At 37.8% G+C, this 17,720-nt stretch overlaps 1 protein-coding gene across 30 annotated transcripts in view; it reads right to left on the bottom strand.

The window, feature by feature from the left end:
* Nucleotides 1-2,408: 2,408 nt before the first annotated feature.
* MAP2 (microtubule associated protein 2) overlaps nucleotides 2,409-17,720 on the bottom strand; it is a 277,165-nt gene continuing 261,853 nt past the window's right edge. For 17 of the 30 annotated variants that reach the window (XM_078071262.1, XM_078071259.1, XM_036098826.2 and 14 more), the window contains 4 exons: nucleotides 11,194-11,286; nucleotides 9,135-9,216; nucleotides 4,776-4,888; nucleotides 2,409-4,551 (listed from right to left, as the gene is read on the bottom strand). In XM_078071262.1, coding sequence (XP_077927388.1) covers nucleotides 4,336-4,551; nucleotides 4,776-4,888; nucleotides 9,135-9,216; nucleotides 11,194-11,286 — 504 coding nt within the window. In that variant the 3' untranslated portion in view covers nucleotides 2,409-4,335. The remainder of the gene's footprint in view (nucleotides 4,552-4,775; nucleotides 4,889-9,134; nucleotides 9,217-11,193; nucleotides 11,287-17,720) is intronic. The other 13 variants (XM_036098829.2, XM_036098810.2, XM_078071266.1 and 10 more) reach the window with 1 other exon arrangement.

Genomic DNA, 17,720 nt, shown 5'->3' with positions numbered 1-17,720 from the left:
GAGGGAACATTTACTTAGAAGGGAACATTTCCTCTTCATGATTAGTTTATGTAGTTCAGAAGAGGTCCCTTCTCCCTTTACTTTCCTCCTACCCCAACCACCTGTGATAGAGAAAAGAATGTGACCCGACCATGGGTAATCAGCAGAAGTGAGCAGGTGACCCAGGGTTCAGTGATTTTCAGACCCGAGATCTTGGCTAGTGCTAGTGGGAAAGAGGCTTTCTTTGGTGGGTTGTGAAACCTGGAGCTCCCAGTGACTATCATGAAAGGGGTGCTTGCCTTTAGAATAAAACTAACACAGAAGAAGCAGGGCTAAGATTTGGAAAAAGAAAGATTCTTAACATCTTTTGAATGCCTGGATCCATCCATGCCTGAGGTCTGCCTTGCTGGTTACTTGAGCCAATAAGTTTGCCTTTATGATTAAGCCAATTTGATTTCAGTTTGTCACTTGCAACAGAGCGCATCCTGCTAAATACAGTAGTAGATGAAGGCTGACACACGGTGGGGAGATAACTGTAGCGTTCTCATTGTAATTTTTCCTTGGTTGGACTGAGCAATGTGTGTGTGTGTGTGTGTGTGTGTGTGTAGTATTTTTTTTTCCCAGAGAAGAAACAATCTGAAACTATAAGTTAGGTGACAAGCAATTTTATTTTGCAAAACAATCACTATACAGCAACAAATACATTTGCAAATTTTGATTGAAAAACATGAACTAACTACAACCAGCCATTGAAGAAATGCCTTTCTATGGTAACAGGCTCTAGAATTATCAGAAGAAAGAAACCCCCCAGAGATTTGTAGCGGCATGTTGGAACCTTGGAATCCCAGCATACAGAGTATACTTTTTGTTGATTTTTTTTTCTTTTTGCTAAAGTTGAAGTAGATTTTCATGATTGACATTTTGTGAGTTTAAAAATAAGCTCTTTCCTGCAGAGGGACTTGGCCTCAACCTACACACCCAGGCTAAAAATCCTAGGTGTAAAAAAACAAACATCAGTGCTGATTTTAACACATCAGTTTTGGAAGGAATGCCTAGACTTTGCCTTTCCAAGCCACGAATCTATTTTTTTTCTTGGCTACTTAGACCATGAATAGTTTATTTTCCTCATTTTTGTGGCATGAAAAATCGGACAAAAAGTGTAATTGTAGCAAGGTCAGAATCAACCGCTTCGAGATGATTTCTTTAACAATATTGACATGGATGTTATATCTTGGCTGATGATCCTCTTTCCTGCTGTATTACTGTATGAATGTGTGGAGAAGGTCGGCTATCATCAGCAGATTCTTCCATTTAATGAAGTTCTCTCTTCAGCCTTCTTCAGCCATACTGAGTTGGTGTTACACAGGTGTCCTGCTTGGGGCTGGGATTTCAGCCTATCACCCTGCTGGAACTCAGCAGGAGAATCCAGAGAGAGTTGGTTCCTAAATGAACAGGGCCTTTGAAACTCATCATCAACTCGGATCTTTCCTGCATCATTATAAAGTACCCAATTATCGGCTGCAGGTGACCCAGAGAGAGCGAGTTCATTGAAGAAGCTGGCCTTTTAACTCTTCACAGCTCTGGATTACTTATGTATCCTTAAACAGGTTCTCAAAGGCTAAAGCCAGAGAGAAACTGGCAGTAATAGATCTAGAATTGGAACTATGAAGCTTTAATTTCTAGATCAGCGTATGGGTACCCCCACAAGAGTGGTGTTCAAAAAGCTTAATTTGCGTCGTTTATCTTGAGAGTGAAGGCAAGATAGGTTCCAACCCCTGTCCCCATAAGAAGACATTTAGCCTGTGTGTTTCTCTCTTCTATTGGTACAAATTATCAGTTTCTTTTTGTTAACATTATAAAGAATCATATTTCCATACAAAGGAAGGGCATTTATTCATTATAATTTTGCTGAGATTTGAAATAAACATTTGTTTTAATGCCAAATCTAGTATCTTAGGGCTTTATATAATCTGTATCTTGGGCATGTATTTGTAAGAAACAGAATTTTAATATGTAAAGCATAATTACTTATTCTTACCTTTTATAAAAAATGTAAACCAAGTTGGTAGAAAATACTTATTTTGTAGGTTAAAACTGTTCTAACCTGCTGTTAACTCCTTCTTTCTAGAGAACTTTAATCACTACCTAACACTATCAAACATGTAGGAAAATACCATAGGTCTCCACACAACTACTCTTCTCCGATTTTCTAGTGCATTTCAAGGGAAGCTGATGAATAAAATGCTCAAATCAATAGGTCAAATCCACATCATTATTAGGCAGAAAATAGACCCATCCATAGTCATACTCTGTAGTTTCTAATTTTTTTGACTGTTGTATAAAAGAATTGATTTATTAACATTTTCAGACATGTTTGCCTATGCAAAACCTATTAGTTGAGAATGAGTGCTATGTTTTTGCTCCTACAGTTTTGTTTTTTTTTTTTTGGTGGAAGTCACATTGGTTGCAATATTCAGTGGGTCACAAAATGGCACCCGTGTCTCTCTGTCTTTGCATCCCTTGGCTGCTTTCCTAGATGCTACTATACTTCCTCGTTGCCTCATCCATGCTCATCACTTCCTCCTATATAGTCAGGAATTGGTTCGGCTCACGGGGATCAGACACCTATCAGACTATTTGCTTTTAACAGTTCAGAACCAACCTACCAGCCCCGAGCAAGAAAAAGAACAGATAAAATACTAAAAATATCCACCCAGACTGGTAACTGACTGCTTATTCAGGCCATTGACTATTTAATTGCTTTTCGCCAGTCTAAGATGAATGATTTGTGAGAGGAATTAATTGGTGATTTCCCAGACTGTAGATTAAGTCACACCAGTATTATCTGTTGATAAGTAATACTAAGTCATAAAGTGTTCCTTCACAGAGGGCAATGTTAGAATCCTGAAAAAACTGATTTAGATACCTGTATCTCAAGTGTTGTGTAGCTACAGGTTCTCGAATAACTGTACTTGTCCTTTTTGATCAAGGCTTTTTACTTTGGGTAAGGAAGCCAAATATTTTCTCTCAGATAATTTAATTAGCAGGCAATGTCTGGAAGAGTGGGACAACATGTCCCAAACTCCCTCTGTTAGTTTCAACTTTAGCAAAGGGAAAAAAAAAAAAAGAAATCTTCAGAAGTCTGTTTCTTGAATGATTACAGGAATAAAACCCAAACTATTCCATAATTCAAAATGAGATAAATCCAAAATCTTACTTAAACCAACAATCTGTAAACCCTTTTAATGTATAACTGGACCCACCCCCACAAACTCCATGTTGGTGAAAGCAAAGAAAAATAAATTTTCCTAGCATCACGGGAGAGACTTGTTTCTGGCACTAAAACAGGGTGACAGCTCTGAGTTGTTACAGGAAGCAACTTCATGCTAAAACTTTTTGTTCTTTTTTAATGTATTTTTTTTAAGTAGGGAAAGAACCCTGCTAACATCTACTTTCACATACCTAAAATTGCAACACCAAAGGGTGCAGGAGACACAGATACTGTGAATAAGGAAGTATAATATTCAAGTATATGAGGAAGTATCACAAATGGCCACAGAGAAATATATATATATTTATATCTATAACACTGTATCAAACAGATGGAAAGGGAGTGTGAAACTGGTAGTGTGGACACAAATCTAGCTGATCAACTGACATTCTAATCAGACACGAGTCCATCCTACTGAAAGTGCTTCATTCCTAAGAGATGCACTTTTATATCGCTTCCTCAACCACAGCTCAAATGCTTCGTAACTATTTTTAATTAGTTAAATAATTTATTGGATTGACTTATACTCTGATATAATTATCCAGGTCCCAAATGTTAATAACTTAACTGAATCTTTCTTCCCATTTATACAAAATAACACTTAAAAAAAAAAACCTTATTTCTTACATGCTCTTTCCTTCCTGCAATCAGACTCCTTGATTTAATTTAACCTGTAATAAGTTAAAATGGGCAGCTTTTATCTTTTCACCCAGCAACAGAAGAGTGGAATGAGCAGCTTGGATTTCAACAAGGCCTTTCAGAATGTATGGATAGCCTTCAGGCACATGAAAGGTAAAAATGCAATATTTGAAATAATAATACTCCATGCAAAACAGAGCAGAGCAAAAATAATTGTCCAATTGTACTCATGTAAAGCCAGTGTCTTCCTGCTGCAAATGGAAACCAAGTCAAGTTCTGCATATACTATTCATTGTTTTTTATAAAATTGTAACAATTACTACAGTTTGGGAATGAGATTATTTATTTTACGGTTTGTAAAGAATGACTATAACACCTGCTCAGAGCCCACTCCTGCCAAGAGCTCATGCCTAAATATTATTACTTCAATGCTAAATGAGAAATATTCACAAGCCCTGCTTAGCGAGTGCAGCAGTGACATCCTCGGCCAAAGTGGCAAGCTGAGGGGATTCGAGCAGGTTGATGCTTCCAGAAGAGGAGACATTGCTGAGTCGTCGGGGGGACGCCACGCTGGATCTGCCTGGGGATTGCGTAATGATCTCAGCTCCGTGGTCCACACGGGCCTTTGCATGCTCTCTGAAGTTCAGCTTCTGGCTGTCGATCTGTTCAAGACAAGCATCAGTCCTTGTTAACTCAAGCATCTTAACTGGCCCCTAGACTTTTCACTATGTATGTCTCAGAGCTGATGTTAATGTCACTTTTGTTCAGCTCTGCCATTCCTACTTCCTACATGTCCAGGCCTTTGATCGTGACCCATTTTGATGAGAAGTATTTCAGAAGGATTAAAAAGCAGAAGACAGGATCAGCTTACAACCTTGGCTCTTACCTTGACGTTACCACCTCCAGGTACGTGGTGAGCATTGTCAAGTGAGCCGACTTTAGCTTGGGCCTTTTCTTTGAAATCCAGTTTTACACTCTCAATTTTCACACGGCCACCGCCTGTGAGAGAAGAAAGGCTTTTAAATGCCTTGCTACAGTGACATATTCTACTTGGGGTGACTATTTCCCAAAAATGATTATAGTAAATAGATCATCATAAAGCACAGACTTAATTTACTATCCTTTTAATCATGGGTGTGAAAGGAATTTTTTAGAATTTCTAGTCTGTATCATTTTTCCCATATCACCCAAGGTAATGATATCCTTTTAGTACCATTATATGGCTTGACCTACGTATTAATATCTTTTTCTTCTAAGCCAAACTGAAGCCTGATTGCCAGATAAGTTTCCAATGCACTTATCTATTTTGAAACTGATCGTATCCACCTTTGCTTTCTGACTAATAAATTCTTCTTCATAATCTACCCATGTCTAACAGAAATTATCAGAGGGGCTTTTCTTATCTGTATAATAAAAATTCTAAAAAGAACACAGTGAAAATATCCTATTTCATCCTTTCTAAAACTTGGAACATTTAATCTCTTACTCTTAAGGGAGCAAATTAACTTGAAATGAAGATCTCTATTCTTCTTTTTTTTTTTTTTTTAAAGATTTTATTTATTTATTTGAGACAGAATGAGAGAGAGAGAGAGAGCACATGAGAGGGGGGAGGGTCAGAGGGAGAAGCAGGCTCCCCGCCGAGCAGGGAGCCCGATGCGGGACTCGATCCAGGGACTCCAGGATCATGACCTGAGCCGAAGGCAGTCGCTTAACCAACTGAGCCACCCAGGCGCCCCGAAGATCTCTATTCTTCTTCATGGTAATAGGTCACTCTTCCAAAAAAACAAAAAACAAAACCCCCAAAAAACAACAAAAAAACCCCCCAAAAACTATTAGGTTAGAAATGGTACACATATGGGTAATATATTCATTTGTAAATTTTCAACATTGATGGCTTGACTGATGAAATTGGAGTTGGAAGCTAAGTTGTTTATAACCAGTGAGCTTTGAGAATTTACCATTATCATTAGCAAATGGAGCAACAGGAAGAGAACCTCAGGAAATCCCACTCTTGTACAGTTGGCATAGGACCAATCTGACACTGACTTTGATCTGATAATGTGGTGACAGTTTTGACCATGGCATCTTCCTAAATGCTAATTAGTCTGAAATATGAGGATCTGCTGATAGATGAGAGTGCAGAGTGGTGCCCCTAAATCTGTATGCCTTTCCCAGCTTGTAAATGCAGGGAGTTCAATTCCGGTAGGTACCCATTGTCCATTAGCCTGTCCCTGAGCACCTTTTGAGGGTCTGCTGATGTCTTTGACTTGAAAAGAAGCTGAATTAGACCCCTTTACCTCTCCACCTGAGATTTGCTTTCACTTTGATTAGCAATTTGGTTTTGGCTGTGTGCATTTCTTTGGAAGGCCAGTGGTAAATGACATGACCATCTATGATTATTACTGCTTCTCTTGTAGGATTTTGACTTGGGAGAAACATGGGGAAGATTTTTTAATTTTGGACTCTCGATGCTTATTTATCTCTATAGCCCAAAAGAAAGGTCTGTTAAGTCTTCACAGCCTTAGACCTTATGGTATTTTTCTCATATGATACCTAGACATTTATATCGACACCCAACTACCTGGCTAGGGGCCCCTTGAAATTATATGGTGTTATTAGGTTACATTTTGAAGATATATCCATTCATTCTTCTCCTGAAGCTTTAGGATGTGCACACTGTTATTTAACTTGTGTTTATAGGAGACATGTACTTGTCCCTCCCTCAAAATATGCATTATTGCAGGAAGTGTTATTCTTCCAACATTTCACCTAGCCATATGGGTCTCTCGTCTTAGCTGTGATGGGATTAAGGTGATTCATAAAACATACTTATCTTGGTTAGAGGCTGGAGGATGTTGAGTTTCAACCTGATGAGATCAACTTTCTTGGGGTCTTTTCCATTTTTTTGATAGCCTCTAACAGAAATGACCTTTGCAAGCTTTCTTTTATGATTATATGTTGGACAGAGTTATGAACCTGTTAAAATTTTTACTGAACTCTATTTTGAGGGAGAGAAAAAAAATGTAATATTGACCCAAAATATATTCAGAAAAGGAAGCTTGAGAAGTCTGTTTTTGTTGAAATCCTACTAGAAATTTTTATGTAACTGTTAGAGAAGCCCATTTGAATTCACAGATCTATGCCTTTGGCTCTGAAGAATTCTGGCATCTACCAGGAGCAGTAATCGTGAAGGACTATAATCTTCATCAAGCTCCATATGTCCTAAAGTTGGGCTTCCATGTGTTGAACTGTTTCCTTTATTTTCTCCTTAGATATTCCACATTCCAAAGTAACTTTGTGAAAAGCTTGCCATTGTCAAAGATCATTAACACTTTTTTATGAATTTAGTTATCTGATTCAGTTCTTATAAAAGAAAGATCTAGATTTAGAAATAGGTGGGAGTCCATGACAATAGTCTTTTATGACCAATAAATCTTACATAGACTACTTCCTTAACTATGTCACATTTTCCTGTACATCAAGAGTCCAGTTGAATTTGGCTAATGGAATACTTACTGTCTAAATTAAAGAATCTAATATTTTCTTTTGCATTTTAGAAGAAAATAGGCAGTATGGCCAAATACTTCAGTCCGACTGTTGACACAGCAGGACAGAGTCAACTAAGTGTTTGTAAGCTTGAGTTATAGACAGCAGAATTGTGAAGATATGCAGTGTGAGACCGTGTCCCTGCCGCCTCAGGAATGACAGAGAAGCTAATGCCAAGGAAGCGGTTCTGAAATTCGTACTGGAGATTGTTGGGGAACATCTACAAAAAGATGTGACACTGATTGACCTGAAAGCTGGACCTGGGCACTCGGAGGCTTCTCATTTCCTCCCCTGCTTGCCTTTCCTGCTCCCAGAGGTTGCTCCAAGGACAGAGCCTTGAGATAATGATGTGGTGTTGAGAACACAAACACCGTATGCATGACTAAACCCAGTTAAGGCTTCTTTATAAACTTTTAAGATTTGGTGGGCGGGTGTGAGGATCCATCTTGCTGCTACCCAAGAGAAGCCTCATATGTAAGTTCCCTTTACTTATTAAAACTGCCACCTACTCACCTGGAGTGGCCTACCTCTTTCTTCGGTTTCTCCCTGTCTTCTGAGTACAGGGGCCAGTTTCAGATTACACCAGGGAAGCTCCCAAGAGGGTTGTGAACCAGTAGAGATTCTGTATATGTATTATCTAACTCCTTGACTTGCTTTATGAACACTCTTTGTCAAAGTGAAGCCTGACTTCTAGACATGTTTCCAGTGCATTTATCCATTTTGAAACTTATCCTACCTACCTTTATTTTCAACTAATAAATTCTTCTTAATAATCTTTTCTTGGTCAGAAATCTTTTTGGGCTTGATTGTTCTTATACTTTGTTTCTGATAACGTTTGAGACAGTAATTAATGGGAATAACCTATTACATGGTTTAATTAAGATATCAAGCACACCAAAGGCTTCCTCTTGTCCATCTATAATTCAATGGTATATATTGTGTCAAAATATTCTCAAGAAAATGACAAATTTGACAGTTGTCCATTATTTACATATGCATGGAGGTAGAAGTTAGCAAAAATATATAATAATGATACTCAGAAAAAATGACTTATGTTAGATTTACACTTTAAAGAGGAAAAAATCCCCAACAGGTATGAATGTAAATTGTACTTTAGATCATTAGTCCTATAGAAAAACAAGAGGCCAATGGTTAAATAAGTTGGGACAAGCACTGCGTCAAGAGATGGGTCAATTAAGCACTGCATTCTGCTGAGGATTCATAATGCTTATTGACCTACTATAGGATCTGAGAAATTTAGCAGATAAATACTTTCATCAGCTTTGCTTAAACACAATCCTTCTTTCACATATGAAGACAAAATACTTCCATGAAAAATCTTTGGAAATGCTGCTTTCAATCCATGTAATTATGTATGAATACATGGCCCAAGGTATTTTATAGACCATATATTTCAAAAGAGCTCCAATAAGCATGTTGAGTACATAGTGATAAGTGCATCTTATATACCTTTTAATTTTGAACGTGTCCTATGATATGTGGCCTCCTTGTGATAATTGAGTTTACTTGCCCAAATGAAGATGCCTTAAAGTTTCTAACTTAAGTTTCTATTAATAAAACCATGAGTTTTCAGGATTTTGAGACATTTTTCCAATTAGGTATTTCACAACAAAAATTTTGCTTGTTGATTTCTTGAGCAATTTAATATTTCCCAAACTACCAAGAAGTATTTATTTACCTGGCCTGTGGCGGATGTTCTTCAGAGAGCCACATTTGGATGTCACATGGCTTAGGTCTATCTTCTTGGTAACAATCTGTACCTGTATGAACCATATAAAATACACTTAAAATGGTCGAGACATGGGCAAGCCCCCAAGCTCATACATAAAATCCAGAAACATACCCAAACTAACAACATACAACAACACAGAAACCCAAACTGAAGTACATACACACACATAGGAAAACATAACCTCCCAGTGTACTCCCACGTTTGGTTGGAAAGAAGGACCAAAATGAAAGAAAATCCTAGAATAGAAGATTTTATTAGTAGAAAACAGATCATGCCACAAGAGGATAGAAACACCTGGATTAATAAGGCAAGCTTCCACTCAGAGAACAAAGCCACACCATGTTAAACCTTTCCATAAGCAAAGAGCCAAGTTAAGAGATGAATTATTTTTTTAAAAATGATTTTTACATAAAAGTGACCAACATTGCTCATAGTTACAAGAGGACCAACATTGCTTTAAGATATAAGAAGAAGAAAGATCAAAGCTTTTCTAAAATATTATTGTCATGTCTTGGCGAAATGGAATTTTTCTTTTCCACCAAATTATAAAATGGTAGTAACATTTTTTTCTTGTGTTTTATTGAAGTTATCTCCTCTCCCCATGTTAGAAACAGTGTTTTTCCAATTGTGGTGCACTGTCCATTGGCATCAGAAGTACAAGGGTATTACTGAATTGGAAATGGGGCCACAGAATCTGCATATTTGAACAAGTGATTCTTCTCTAGAGGAAAGTTTAAGACTATTGTTTTGGAGGTTGGAAGCTCCCCTATTTACTTTAAGATTGTTAGTTATCTCAATTTATCCTTTGCCACCTAGCCTTTTAGGCCAGCAGGGCCTGCAGGAGAGGATAGGGGTCACCCTTTGACACCCTCCAGGTATTTCCCAGGACTGAGACTGCTTTTGTGAGAGTACCACACGGTTTGCACTTACAGTCAGGACACAGGGAGGAGCGCCACCGTGTCAATGTAAATACTGATCCTGAGGCTTAGCTCAGCACTCTTAAGGAGCCTAGCAAACCTTGCTATGGACTTCCTACGATAGTGACATTTTCATGCTCAGTGGAACTGCTTTGAGCAACAGGTGACAGTTCCTGGTAGAAGGCACTGGCTTGTCTCCCCTTTCGCTGCTTGACTCCATCTCTGCCCAGCTGAGGAGCAAGGAGCCAAGAGTTATTAAACAGGTGAGAATTCTGGACTTGACACTCTGTAAATTGAGTCACAGATGGCCAGAATCTGAAGTTTAGGTGACAAGGATCCATAGAATAGAGAATCAGCATGGGTCACCTTTATTATTCTTATTTTGTGAAGAACCATGCTTCCTTTACCTTGAGTTTGCCTGTTTCAGCTCTGCCTCAACTCTGAGAAACATGGATTCATCTTTCCCTTCCTCTCAAAAGATACTATTTCCACTCAATTCAAGACACAGAAAAAAAGAATCCCATCAAGACAAAGTTTATACTGGGACTTGAATCCTTTCACTTTGAATGACAGATGAACTGTGCTTCACTAGTTTTGCATTATTCCAAATGATATCTTAACTCTCATGAAGAGTGATGCACAGAAGACTGACATTACACACTTTGGGTACTTTCAAGTGTATCAGTCTTTTCCTCAAGAGTAATTGAAATGGAGCTATAAAAGTGTGTGCCCAGCTGACGTTTGTAGGGGAGTAGAGACAGCATGAGGAGATACCTTGAAGCCAAAGGCCAGCAAACAAAAGTGGCAAGTGAGGTGGGTTTGCCATCCCCCTGAAAGACATGATGCAGCCCAGTAAGGTTTTATTCCTCAACTGAAAGCAAGAAATTTGCTGATAAATCTTTCAGGGAAGGATGGGAAGCCCACCAGCAAAAATGCGAGGGTGACGAGCTCCCAGACCAGGGGACATGTGGAGCAGCCACAAGAAGGGGGGGTGCATTGGGAGAGAGGCAGTTAAAGAGCCAGGGGGCTGGCTCTGCAGATGGCTCCACGCAATCAAGGAGAGCTTTCTAATAGAAGCTTCTACTTACATTTCCGCCCCCAGCAGAATGCTTGATGTTATCCTTGGAACCACATCGGGACTGAACCTTGCTAAAATCGATCTTCTTGTTTAAAATCCTAACCTAGAAGGAATTGGAGGTAACTTCACTGTGCATCTTTCTTTCAGTATGCTGGGCATAGGGAGCCAGAATGGGTTGGTGCCAAGGAGGCTCCAAAATTCCTTCCACCTACATAATCATTTAAGAGAAAAAAACTAACACTGGAATTGAAGAACAGATCTATCATTTAATATGAGCCCTAGTCCCCTGAATCCCCAAGGGCCAAATGCTCAAGAGCTTTAGATATCTAAGTTATAGGCAGGTGTAACCTGGAAACAATTAGAAGAAAAGAAAAATAAAAGTTGGATTATCTGTGACTGGGAGGCTTCCAATATTGTGGGTAAAACTGGGACTCAGTTTCCACTCTATAAAAGGTCCAATAGTGTAGTTCAGTATAGTTCTTGCCCTACTCCCATTCAATCCTACAGTGTCAGCCATCACAATTATAAATCACCTGGTACACTTGATTGTATTATTGGTCCACCTGGCACAGGTGAGGTTCATGACTGGATGGGCTGAATGCCACAGATGAGGGTTCTCATTCATCCAGCAGAACCCTTGCTTTCCCAAGAGGGTCAACAAGGGGGCTCAGGGCCTCCTCTGCTGAAAGGGCTTCACTATTGCCTTGCAGATTTGGCTCAGTGGTCTTCTGAAAGTCTTCTCGCTGACAGCTGCTCATAAATAGCCATAACCCTTGGGTGGTTGGTGCAGAAGCATTCTTTCCATTATTTTAGAGGGGGGCAAATCAAGGGCCACTAGTTAACTGACTTATAGTAGGTCACGTAGAAGTAGTCCAGGCCTCGGCTAGGTCCAAAAGATTTGAGGTTAGGTGTTTTATTTCTATTTTCAGAAAGTTCAGTATTCATCTTGAAGACAATAGCAAATCTAAATCTGGACAGATATTATTCTGGTGTAATGTAATGTGCAAAGTAATAGCTCTTGTGACGATTTCTATGTGTCTTAAATTTTGCATGTTTTGGAGAGCACATGAGCAATGTAAGCATGGAAAGAAAGGTTTATTTTTGTTGTTTGTTTGTTTGATTTTACTTTGGCTACTTCTACTCCTCTCCCCATGTCCCCTTAATAGCTAAAGAGAAATTATGTTTTCAATGCTTTAGGGGAAAGTTTGTCCTCTTATTTTTTTTTTTAAGATTTCATTTATTTATTTGACAGAGAGAGACACAGCAAAAGAGAGAACAGAAGCAGGGGGAGTGGGAGAGGAAGAAGCAGGCCTCCCGCCGAGCAGGGAGCCCAATGCGGGGCTCGATCCCAGGACCCTGGATCATGACCTGAGCTGAAGGCAGACGCTTAACGACTGAGCCACGCAGGCGCCCCAAGTTTGTCCTCTTATAAAAAATGCTAAATAAATACATCCTAGATATACAGCCATCTCCAAGAGTGGTATCACATCTTTTGGTGTTTGCAAAAAAGAGTAAAAACTTCAAGATGACATTGACTCCTGACTATTTTTAACCAGACAAAGCTTAAATCGCAGTGCCTGTCTGACACTGACAAGAGAGCTTGTCCCTTACAGGGAAATGTCATTGACAGCTCTCATTGGCAGCCCAAGGGAAGGGCTTCTTGTCAAAATCTGAAGTCAGAAAACATGATGATTGGGTCACTCTTTAGGGCATGATAAAAATCCCAATTTAAAAAGAAGGGGGGAATATCACAGAGTCTGTATCTAACAATAAATGTAGTGGCAGGCTAAGAATTTCACAGAAAATGTAGATGCCAATAACTTTAAGTCAACAAGGGCCATTACATTTCAAGCCTCATAGATAAATTATTTTTAGAAAGCAAATAATTTTATTATTTCAAATAATAATACTTTTAATTATCCTCCATGAGTCTCTATTTTGGCAATGAAATAGAATTCATCTAAGCCATTTTTCCTAATCCTTGGGGACATATAGGGTCTCATATTTCATTTGCAAATTTTAATTTAGAGATCATTAGAGTACAAATCAAGTGACTCATTACCCAGTGATCAAAAGCTAAATGTTAAATCTGATTCACTTGTTGCAAAAATGGAAATTCCAAATTCAGTTGCATGAATCTGTTTGACTCTAACATTTAATCAACTGGCAATTTTTATGATTTTTAAAACAAATGATTCAAACCCCAAGGGGGCACATTGCCAGCATTACTTAGAGACAATTTAAATTTTAAAATCCTAAAACTTAAAGGCTGCCTTCTATTGATTTTCCCCAGGTTTTCTAAAGAATCATGGATTTTCTAGTGAAACAATTAGCTGGCCTTTTACGATGGGAGACTTTCAATGTCTGTTCAATTCACAACGTGAAGCAGACCTTTGACATGGATTAATGGCATGTTCTTTACATATTTCCATATTTGCAATAGCTTCAGAGTATATTGCTTTTGTTTCAAATAAGGTAGAGGATGACATTCACCATTTTGCTTGATGGCCAAATAGACAGAAATGGAAATCACTCTGGGCACTGGATGCTTGATGCTCAGTAAGATTTATGCTCTAGCCTGATAACTTGCACCTAAGCACCCACCTAGTCCATGTGATGCACATTTATGCTTTAACAAAATTACAAAATACTTCATGCCAAAGATCTCTGGGATCATTTACCAATAGTTAACACTTTAGAGAGTTAATTCTACAAATACCAGCAGTCCTCAGAAACCACTGCATAAGATAGAAAAATAGATGGCTGCTGTGAAGGATAAAACTTTATTCCAGATTATTATCATTATTTTTTTAAGTCAGAGAGTCAAGTTTTAACTTGACTTTTTGGGGGAAGGAATTTCCATTGAGCTTTTGTTTTCCTGTATGTCAAGGGAAAATTATTTTAACATCTCAGAGATGGTCTAGAAAAAAAATATAACAAACCTTTATTTGATGAACTAATTTTCTATATTCACGATATGGAGGAAAAAATATTTGAATAATCATTATCTAAGGTTAACTCTAAACTACATTCTACCCTTGTCAATGTCTTTCAATCAAAATTTTTAGTTGCACTATTAATGTAAAATGGGGTGATTTGAAAGTGTGTGACAATCTTTCTTTCTGTATACTTCACAATGGAAGGAAAAAATGTATTATTTCAATCAAGTGAATCATCTTTCTAAAGCTCTGCCTTGTTCAAAATTCTCCCAAAGTCTCTATTTCCTATTAAACACATCAAAACTTCTTGGGTAGGCAACCGGGGTTCTCAGAAATTCTGATTTTTGAGCCCTCTTCTCAAAACTTTACATTTTGGCCAGACTTTACATTCCATACTTTAAGGCCCTTGTTTACATTTTCAAGTTTGTTCCCATGCTTTCTTTATGTTATTATCTCTTGCTAGAACGCCCTCATTCCAAGTTGAGTCTGGAACTCATCATTCTTCAAGGATCAACCCAATCAGTTCCTCCCATGGGAGGTTGGCAAAAAAGGATTTCAGTTTCACGGACAAAGGTTGGTGACTTGCTTGCATTCATAGTTGGCTTTTCGTTCACATAAGAGTCATATAAGCTTAAAGAGTTAAAAAGAATAGGTTAATGTAATTGAATAATTAATCAGAATTATTTTATTTTACTTTTTACTAATTCTATCTTCCTCCACCATGCAAGGGAAGTACAGTGTAGTGACTTTCTGGGTATTTCTGGTGTGACTCTAGTTGGTTTTATAATGATGGTTCAGTTGAAATGATAGGCCACTACACTCTCTGCATGTAAGTTTAAATGCACCTTTAGAAAAATACACTTCTACTTTCCCGAAGCAAGGTTACTCTAAGAAAGGACAGGAAGACAAATGTAGGATATGTCTACAGGCAAGAACAAATCTCTCTTCCTAGAGATTAGTTGGAAATATGAAAAATGTAAAATGAAAGAAAATGCAATCCTAATTTATAACTTTTAGTAAAACAATTTATAAACCAGAGGCATTAATCACAGTGTCCACTTGCATTTCTTAAGCAATGGGATTTTGATTTTTTTTTTTTTTTGGATTTGACACTCTCTGATGCTGCTTTCTTTATCAAAAGACCCACAGGTCAGCTCAAGAGAGCAAGATATGGAGAGTAACTGGGGGTCCAGAAGTTGGGATTCTGTTCTTGGCTCTCCTACAAGACAGTGCTAGGCTCTACAGGCATCCTCTAGGTCTGAACCTCAATTGCTCTATCATTTCTTTCTTCTTCATCCAATGTTGTTTTAGAAAGAATGCTTTTGTTTTCTTTTGAAAGGGAAGTAGTAGCCAGTAACCCTTCAACTTTATCAGAGATTAAGTTTTTCCTTTGGCTTTACATCATTTTTCAGGAGTGCTTAAAATGAAGCCTTTTTTTTTTTTTAAGGTTTTTTTTTTTTTTAATTATGTTATGTTAGTCACCGTACAGTACATCATTAGTTTTTGATGTAGTGTTCCATGATTCAAAATGAAGCCTTTCTTTGTCCTTGCATTATAAAAACACTTCTCTCTCTCTCCCAAAAGTATTTCCCATTCCATAGCATTCAGTTTTAATGAAAACTATTTATCTATCCTATATAGAGTCCTGAGATATCATATATTAAAACAAAAAAATATATGACCACAACAGATATTTCTGAAGAATGAAAGTTCTTTGGAATAGATGATGTTTTTCAAAGATTCATCTGTTAGCAGCCCTGTGCTCAGATTAAAATGCATACGAGGGGCGCCTGGGTGGCTCAGTTGGAGGGGTGCCTGGGTGGCTCAGTTGGTTAAGCAACTGCCTTCAGCTCAGGTCATGATCTCAGGGTCCTGGGATCGAGCCCCGCATTGGGCTCCCTGCTCGGCGGAAGCCTGCTTCTCGCTTTCCCGCTCCCCCTGCTTGTGTTCCCTCTCTGGCTGTCTCTCTCTGTCAAATAAATAAATAAAATCTTTAAAAAAAAATGCATACGAACTTCATAGTCTATTCCAAATTTTAAATAACCCTGCCTATACTGACCAATAACTTCTTCAAAAATCAATGGATCAAATACAAGCAATAAATATATTGGAGTACACATTTAAATAGAAATAACAGTTCATGTCAAAACATACAATTCCACAGAGCTGTGAAGGAAAGGGATGAGTTGGAGGGTCCATGAAGGGGTCCGACAAATTTTCAGGCAGGCTATACCACACAGAAAAGAGAACCACATTCAAAACCTAAATCCTGCTGAAAATTTTGTAAAGAACTGTTTGGTGGAACAGACAATGAGTTTAGACATTGGCCTCATTGTTAAACATTGGCATTACATTTTTTTTCTTCAGTTTAAATTTCTAAGAAATTTTAAAGAATAGAGGGCCAAGCATAAAGGCAGTAACTTTTAAAGAGTTTGTTCAGTTGTTTGAAAACAACCTGAGATTCAAGACTGTTCCTATGTTCTTGCTTGGCTTGTAAATGAACAGCAAACAAACAAACAAAAGGACTCTATAGGTCTCAACTTTGTAAACCCAAAGAGGTAATTCTTTTTCATAGTTTTTTAATAATTAATGTTTATAAAGCCTAGCTCCAAAACTTTTCATTACCCTGCAAAAGATACTTGAATTATAATTCTAAACATTCTGTTGCATAAAGGCAGGGTCCGTGATATCAAGGAGCTTTCATTTTGAGATAATGTTGACCTTCTCCCTCTCTCTCTCTCTCTCACACACACACACAATCTTGTCAATATACCATAATGCATTTCAGTGAACAGTTTTCCTTCATGTTGGGTTGACAGTATTTTAAAGCTCATGGGATATTTTATTACTTTTCTTATTTAGCACTTATTTGTAGCTCAATGAGATGGAAAGTAATGGCTTGGAAAGAACTTAAAAATTACACAAGGGCAAGGCACTAGGGGAAGATGAGAAATGAAAAAAAAAAAAAGCCATTTCTTTTCTGCGTAGATGGTAGAGACCATGTCTTATTGTCTCATTCCCCTTTTGTCATATAGTACCCAGCAGGGGCTTAGTAAATGTTTCACAACATGATGCCCATGTGAATGAGAAATAAATCTAAATACATTTCAATTCTCTTTTAGTTTATAATATTTATAATTTTATAAATTTACTTCTATGTTACTAGTACTCAAGACCCTTCATAGTGGTGGCCATCATAATTTTATATAATGAGGAAAAAAAACCCTGTTTCAGTATAATTTATTACTTGCCTCCAGCATTAATTCCATTTTGTCCTTGAATATAAAACTCAAAGCAACTTATTCAAATTAGATGTGAAAGGCCTAAAAAAGTCTCAAGATAATGCCTAAAACTTTATAAGAAAATATAAAAAAGATTCTTCTCTATATTTCACTCTTTTCATTCCCTCCTCCCTCTCTCTCATAGTGCTCCCTCTTCCCTAATTACATTCCTCTTACTTTGGAAGCACTGAGTTTTTACTCAAGTTCAGCTTGCCCTTTGTGGTAAAAATAATTAAGGAATCTATTAGAATAACTAAACAAATATTTTTAATGAGCTCTAATGCAAAAATACTACCATACTCTAAGTAGAACCATGA

The sequence above is a fragment of the Halichoerus grypus genome, chromosome 4 (genome assembly GCF_964656455.1).
Source record: "Halichoerus grypus chromosome 4, mHalGry1.hap1.1, whole genome shotgun sequence".
NCBI classification, from domain to species: domain Eukaryota; kingdom Metazoa; phylum Chordata; class Mammalia; order Carnivora; family Phocidae; genus Halichoerus; species Halichoerus grypus.
Note: the sequence above shows the minus strand (reverse complement) of the source record. Positions and strands in the feature narration are given on the sequence as shown.